The following is a 7,770-nucleotide window of genomic DNA, read 5'->3' as shown; positions in this document are numbered from 1 at the left end:
GTGATTAGGTACACCCAAAAATGGCGGTGTACCTAATGGAGTGTCCAAGTGACGTCACGGATCCAACAGCCAATCAGAAAGTGGGGGGTTGTTTGGGTGTGGCACTTTTCACTTTCATTTAAATTTTGACCATGGTTTTTCCCTAATGAAGTGGCCTGTGATTAGGTACACCCAAAAATGGCGGTGTACCTAATGGAGTGTCCGAGTGACGTCACGGATCACACAGCCAATCAGAAAGTGGGGGGTTGTTTGGGTGTGGCACTTTTCACTTTCATTTAAATTTTGACCATGATTTTTCCCTAATGAAGTGATTAGGTACACCTGTGTCCGTATGACGTCACAGATCAACCAGCCAATCAGAAAGTGGGGGGTTGTTTGGGTGTGGCACTTTTCACTTTCATTAAAATTTTGACCATGATTTTTCCCTAATGAAGTGGCCTGTGATTAGGTACACCCAAAAATGGCGGTGTACCTAATGGAGTGTCCAAGTGACGTCACGGATCCAACAGCCAATCAGAAAGTGGGGGGTTGTTTGGGTGTGGCACTTTTCACTTTCATTTAAATTTTGACCATGGTTTTTCCCTAATGAAGTGGCCTGTGATTAGGTACACCCAAAAATGGCGGTGTACCTAATGGAGTGTCCAAGTGACGTCACGGATCACACAGCCAATCAGAAAGTGGGGGGTTGTTTGGGTGTGGCACTTTTCACTTTCATTTAAATTTTGACCATGATTTTTCCCTAATGAAGTGATTAGGTACACCTGTGTCCGTATGACGTCACAGATCAACCAGCCAATCAGAAAGTGGGGGGTTGTTTGGGTGTGGCACTTTTCACTTTCATTTAAATTTTGACCATGGTTTTTCCCTAATGTAGTGGCCTGTTATTAGGTACCCCTGGTAATGGCGGCGTACCTAATGGAATGTCCAAGTGACGTCACCGATCAAACAGCCAATCAGAAAGTGGGGGTGAGGGTGGGTGTGGCACGTTTTATGTTCCATGAAGCTTTGACCATGATTATTGATTATTTTATTTATTAAAAAAAAAAAAAAAAAAAAGGATCAGTGCGTGTGTATGTGGGGGGTGGGGTGATTTGTTGAAGGATTCGTTTGAACAAATCTTTTGCGTGAACTGTTTCTAAAGATTCAGTTCACTTCAAAGAACTGGAATGCACATCACTAGTCCTATCGGTGGTAAACGGCAATGCTAATGCTAGCTAACTTCGTGGGACGGAGTTTGGTGCTTTCAAAGACCCTCGTAATTTCAAATCTTTGTATTCTGAACGCTCCACTAACTCTCCCAAGTTTAACCTCCGTAACACCCCCCAAAATGACATAAAACATATTCACCATACGAAAACGCGTCGATAGAAAACCTATTCTAATATCACAGCTTGGCTATAAATCATGCAAATGTTAAAGACGTTTTATTTGATCCATTCGCTCAAGTTGTAAACCCAAAGCGTCCCGTTGCTAAGAGACGAAGGTTACTGGTGCCAGGTAAATGTGATACCTTGGAAAAATAAGACCATCTAGGCAAAAGAATGTATCAATGGATTTATTTGACAAAATAATATTAGAATGTATTTACACTACTATTGTATTTTGAGAAGCAGTAAAAGTCAGCTTCCTCTCATTATGAACACACACAATCTAACCCACATGATTTTAGATTAACCGTGATAAAATACAGAATAATACAAATAACTTCATACAAATTACAATACATACATATTTCATTATAATTGTCCAAGAATGTTCTAAGCAATTACAAAGAAACACAAAAATGTATGTCATGAGCCTTACTGAAATATTTTCACAAACTAATTTTACTGTTAATCATCCAACGGGTACATTCAAACAGTCAAAATGAGTCATTACTAAAATGGACTTGCCTACAGGTATGTTCAAACAAACAGGAAGATTCACAGGTCATTTTTTTCCGAGACGTTAACCACCGTGTCGGAATTGCAATTTGAAAGTCCCACACTGGCGGACGTCGGTGTTTCTTTGAAGGCAGACTCCAACAACTCCTCGGGTGAAGAATTGACATTTGTGGCCAGGGCAGTCTGGGAGTTCTCTTCCTGCACCCGAGCCAGCCTTTCCATCTCCGCCTGCTTGTGGCCTCTCCTCTTGCCGAGGATCTTGACGTAGTTGGCGGGGACGAGGCCTGTCGTCGGACCGTCCAGGCTGGCCAGCAGCCAGCCCCTCACACGCGGCTGTTGTTCTGAACATGAGGTAAGGAGAGCACTTGTCAAAAAGTCTCAAAATAATCAAAGCTGAATAAAATCAAGTACCCCGGATTCAAATGGGATCCTTCCAAACCAAAAAAATAGTTAAGACGCTTTGTCCGACTTTTCTATACACACCTTTTGGTGCCAGGTTGAGCATGTCGCCGGCCCGGAAAGAAATCTCCTCTTCGGATGAGGCTGAAAAGTCGTACTCTGCTCTTGCCACAACATGGTCGTCCTCTCCATTGGCCCAATTAGTAGCTGCAAGACAAGACACATATGACTTTCCGGGCACATGTCTTTTATGTCAAATAAAGAAATCTCACCTCTATCTTCGGAGCCAGTGGCAGAGCTCAGCAGTTTCCAAATGAGGTAGGGTCCACCCAGGACCACGGCAAAAAACAAAAAGATCGGCCACGACTTAACGGTCTGATCGTCCGTTCCCGTTCCTCGGCCTCTGGGTGCTGCCAGGGCGTCGCTTGCGCTGTCTGCCCATAAATCCTCAACCTCCGCGGCGGACCCCCGACCTAGCAGTCTCTGTAAACGTCGGTAGAGGTATCTTAAAGTGCGCACCAGCGCAAAGGCTGACAAAACCCTGGTGAGATGGGCACGTAATCGCGTCAGGTGGTTGGCCACGTCCAGCACGGCACGAAAGCTGTTATAGACGGCCGAAAAGGTGGCGTCCAGCATCATGCTGACCGAGGAGAAGGCGTGGACGATGCTTTCGATGGACTGGAAAGCACCGCGGCTGCTTTCCTCCGCCTGTTGCACGAAGCGACTGGGGGCGGCGTCCTCCGCGTGCGGGAAGCGACTGTAACCTCCCAGGCCGTAGCCGCCGCTGTAAGGACTGTAGGGGCTGTAGCCCCCGTAGATGGAGCTCCCGTAGGGGCTGTAAGAGGAGGTGAAGGAGCTGTAAGATGGACGGTAGGACTGCTGCACGGGACGTGGGGGCAGTGGAGGTGCAACTCTGGTCAGCACGGGAGGGCCAATAGAGCGTCCTGCAGATGCTCCAAAGTCTGTAGACCTGTTTGGTGATAAGAACAGATTTGAATGCATTTGTTGAAATAAATTGTCTAATCTGCAAAGGCTAATCTATTGGTGTACTATTGCTTTAGTATTCGATGACGAACGAATAGCTGACAATGTTAATTAAAACATATTCGAGTGGAACCACAATAACATTATGTTGTTGAATACTGTTGACAAATATTGATCTTGGGGAGCAAAACATATTGTTTGGAAGGCCATGGCAGGACTATAGGCCAGGCTACTGAGTGAGCAAAACAATAATAAAGATATAAAGAGGAGTGTTTATAATCATTTCACAATTCACAAGCCCGCCTAGCGTAGAAACTTACATGGCTATCGAACTCGGATTTTAGCATAGCTAGTTAGCATCTGGCTACTACGATTACATCGACAAATGTCAACAACAAACGAAATATTACAAGAGCAAAGTGCTCCATATATTTACCTGTAATTTATTGGTGGACCCATAGTCCCGGGAATCCGCCGTTCCCACGGTTTTGGTGGCGGTTGCGAGTCCATCGCACAAAAATGGCTCGACGCTGTCAAAAATAACCACAGTCGTTTTACACCAAACGCCCCTGAACGCCTCTCGTGATGTCTTCCAGTTGTCCTCGTAAATTTCTAAATCTCACCAATTGGAACTTGTGAAGTTGTAGAAGAGATTTTAAAATATATTTTAATATAAATTTTATTAGAGTATTTGCCAGTATGTGTGGTACAAGTAGTCTGTGTTTTTACTCTCATTTCCATGCTGCACTTCGGGGAGAGGTGCAAACATGAAATGTGCTGCAACATTTGTCCCAGCAGAGGGCGCTATTGTAGAGGAAATGATGATTAGATAGATAGATAGATAGATAGATAGATAGATAGATAGATAGATAGATAGATAGATAGATAGATAGATAGATAGATAGATAGATAGATAGATAGATAGATAGATAGATAGATAGATAGATAGATAGATAGATAGATAGATAGATAGATAGAAACTTTATTGATCCCAAAGGGGAAATTCATGTTAATGAATGTTTTGACATTTTTTTACTGTAGTAATTTAGTTTCACCCTAAAGAATGTAAAAAAAAAAAAAATCATTCATATTTTTTTCTCTGGGTCTCAGGACGATTATAGGTAATTATGAGTTGAGTTGTTTCAATCATCTCTGCTTTTTCAGAGGGCCAAATATCAAGTCCTGTTTTGAAGTTTGATATGCACTTGTTGAGTGCAAGCCTGCAAGGTGGAATGCAACATTCTTCCGCCCTCATCTCAATGACGTCACGTACGAATGTCACAGTTCCGTCTGCAGGCCAAGTGGCATTGAGGAACCCTTAAAAACAGATTTCAATGTAATCTCAACAAGAAGTGGAAAAACACACATGAACATGTATTTGGTAAGTAACAAGTTAGGCTGCACAATATTTGTACAATTACTGCAAGTGCCTGTTGTGAATAAGGTCACTGAGGCCATCCAATTCATCTGGAGCCGTCCGTTAATAACGTGGCAATGTGACATTAAAGTTATCAACCCATTTTGTACAATGCATAATTCATATGCCTGTAATTTTGTTCCAATAATGACAGTCCCTCCGAATGTATCGGAACAGCAATTCCTTTGTTTCTGTTGTCAGGCAAATATCAGAGAAAAATTCTGAATTCCAGCTTTCATCTATTCTAGATGTGTTAAACAACTCAGGACACCACTTTCCAGTTGGCAAAAGTATGGGAACGGACATTATTATGATGAGCATGAAATTACAAGTTTACTTCTCAAAGCCAAATCTTTTCAGTATCCAAGAAAAACAAAGAATTGCTATTGCTGTTCTAATACTTTTGGAGGCAAGTGCAAAGCGTTCTAGTGACATTGTAGTGAAATTCCCCTGAATAGTAAAGCCAAGTGACATTGACACCCGACTGAGGTGTGTGAGGAGGAGGCGGGCGGTATGAAGAGAGCTTTTCCGAAACGCCATCGAGTGATGAGGTGCATCTTGTGGTTTGACCAAACAAGCCGAGTGATGTCGACGCTGTTGAGCGGGCGTGTGCGCAGAGCCGTCACAGCAGCTTTGGGTGGGTAGACTGCATCAAATCTCCATGTGGTCCAACTAGTGTAGGCGTGTGAAAGTTTGCCTGTCATTTGGCAGATGATGCTGTCATTATCCTGGGAATAGAAAGTAGTAACTTGTGATGTCAAAGAGTGTGGGAAGATGCTCGGGTTGATTCTTGGACCTGGTATTTGAGGGCCCGAGACCTTTTGCGATTTATGAAGGTCAAAGACGACTTGCATTTGACCACATTTAGGGTTAGGTATGTTACGTCAAGTCGACATCTTAATTCTTTGATCAGAGCCATTTCCGATTTTTAACGTGACTCCTGTTACATCTATTGCATGACTCTGGTCCATTGTTCGACTTGGTTATCTATCATTTCTTTGGATTTCCGGTCATAAGCCTTGACAAGCAGCTGAGTTATGTTTGAAATGTGTGCCAAACAAATCATGTGAGTGAATCACTGTGATGACCCCAAGCTGAAAGTCACCACAGCAACAATTTTGCATGACCACGTTGACTGTTGATTTTCAAAATCATACGTGACTCTTGAGCAGAAAAGCCCCTCAGTGCACTACATGCACATGAGGATCGTCAATAAAACTGACTTTGATTCTGGTTCAAAATAAACTCGGTCGAGGCACGTTGCTGCACGTGTCGCTATAATCACTAAGCGCTATGTCTACATGCACGTGCATGTCCACTCTGATATGAAAATGAAGCATTCCTGCTCATTGCTCTTCTCTAAGCAGCAGCCACGAAAAGTGAGGACACAAGGCAGCTGTCCCTGCCACTTGACTTGCCCATGCAGCTGTTGGCGCATCAACTCGATTCTAGAATGTTTCCACGTACCATCTGGAATGGGCGGCAGGTGCGGACTATTGTTGCTGACCATGAGCTGGCCAGAGTACTGGTCACATGACACTTTGCTGCATTAAATAAGATAAGATATTTATCTTGGATGGGGAACATTCATTTTTTGTTTTTATAATATTAGAGGAGACCATTTTTTTCCCCCACATACCTTTGAGATGTCCTAATGTACTTTGTGAGTGATCACTGAATGCACCTTACCATTGTTTTACCAACCAACAAAAGACAAACCGACACATCTTCTCCAATTCATAGTGTTGGTGGAATTTTCCTTGCTCTGTGAGTTACTTTTTGAACCAAGACTCCAACTGTTTGACTATAATTGCTATAATTAAAATGTACTGCAAAAACTTTGTAAAATGTTATCTAAGTCAGCGTCGTGATGTAAAAGATGAAGCTTTGACAACTGGGCATCCTTCCATCAGTTAGGTTGCAATTAATTCAATCAGAGCAGAATGCTATTTGTACACAATGTCATGAGAGAAAAAAAAGAATTGTCCATGATCTAATGTTGAAAACAAAATTGAAATCTCATTTGCAATAAACTCGGAACATTAAAAAGCAGTTTCCATCTTTGACTATTGACATTTGCAAATCTGACTTTGGCGTTTTGTTTGGACTTTGCATTTGACGTACTCTGTATACTTGTTTACAATTGTGTTTCAACTTGGCAACCCTAGAAATACCTTGAGGTAGACAAATAAACAGCGCAGCCCAAAAAAATCTTCCAGTTCATTAGCGCCAACATAGCTGCTAAGGCCCGGTTTGGAAAAAACGAGTTACGTTGTGTAATTAGATTAGACGACGCCAAAATGAAATGCATTGTTTGTTTGTTTGTGTGTGTGTGTGACAGGTAGGGGAGGCTGACAGTCATGGAACCAAAAACCAGATGAAGCGGCCTTGACGGGAACTTGCTGGCCCAACTGGTCCAGCGTGTGTTTTTCCACTACGATGTTGATAATGTTTGGATGAACGACAGAAAGTGAAGACTGAACATGACAATCAAAAGAAATAGAAAGTGGCAAAAGTGAAGACAATCCAAATTTATAACATTCATTTATTCATCGGAGGAACCAGATTTTGCATCTTTCTTGTTGGCATTCGTCAACAAGAGAAAAAGATTCCAAACCTGTTTTATGGATTATGTAAAAAGTAGGCCAATGGGACAACACAACATAAATTCCCGCTCATAAATTACAGTTAGATAATCTAACGAGCAACTATTCGTGTGGAAACCCAATTACGAGTCAGCACATTCTGCGATCTTTAAGCAAGACACCTTCGGGAAAGCATTAGTCTCCATTTGTCATTGTCAAAGGTGTGTGAAGGAATGGTGAGCATTTTTGCGGTAGCGATGACAGCCACTTTCGTAACGATTCCAGAAATAGCGCTTTCATCACACCGTGACGCACTTTACAACGTGTCAGATTTTGAGTTATCGTTATTGCGGTGGCAATTCTATATTTTCAACAACGTGATGTTGTGGAGGCTTTCTGGCTTAATGATGCTGTAAGTACAAATTGGAAGAAAATGTCAGTGTATTTTATTTGGCAATAATCAGAGATACTTTGAACAGTGCCAAGTAAGAGCTGACTCACG

At 42.4% G+C, this 7,770-nt stretch overlaps 1 protein-coding gene across 1 annotated transcript; it reads right to left on the bottom strand.

Annotated features, from left to right (window-relative positions):
* Positions 1-1,539: 1,539 nt before the first annotated feature.
* Positions 1,540-3,856, bottom strand: pex13 (peroxisomal biogenesis factor 13). Its single transcript, XM_085922151.1, has 4 exons — positions 3,703-3,856; positions 2,555-3,252; positions 2,367-2,489; positions 1,540-2,224 (listed from the first exon to the last, which is right to left on the bottom strand). The coding sequence occupies exons 1-4, from the start codon at positions 3,774-3,776 to the stop codon at positions 1,923-1,925; spliced, it is 1,197 nt and encodes a 398-aa protein (XP_085778277.1). The 5' UTR covers positions 3,777-3,856; the 3' UTR covers positions 1,540-1,922.
* Positions 3,857-7,770: the final 3,914 nt, after the last annotated feature.

The sequence above is a fragment of the Syngnathus leptorhynchus genome, chromosome 10, assembly GCF_054491065.1.
Source record: "Syngnathus leptorhynchus isolate UIUO chromosome 10, UIUO_Slep, whole genome shotgun sequence".
In the NCBI taxonomy this organism is placed as follows: Eukaryota; Metazoa; Chordata; class Actinopteri; order Syngnathiformes; family Syngnathidae; genus Syngnathus; species Syngnathus leptorhynchus.
The sequence above is the reverse complement of the archived record's forward strand: the minus strand, read 5'-3'. Positions and strand labels throughout refer to the sequence as shown.

What these genes read in the sequence shown, in the direction of transcription:
- pex13 (XM_085922151.1), bottom strand. Translation starts at nt 3,776, where the DNA reads ATGGACTCGCAACCGCCACCAAAACCGTGGGAACGGCGGATTCCCGGG. An exon ending in GGTCCACCAATAAATTACAG is followed by an intron (nt 3,253 to 3,702) that starts GTAAATATATGG and finishes ATCACCAAACAG; the next exon opens with GTCTACAGACTTTGGAGCAT. An exon ending in CACTGGCTCCGAAGATAGAG is followed by an intron (nt 2,490 to 2,554) that starts GTGAGATTTCTT and finishes CTTGTCTTGCAG; the next exon opens with CTACTAATTGGGCCAATGGA.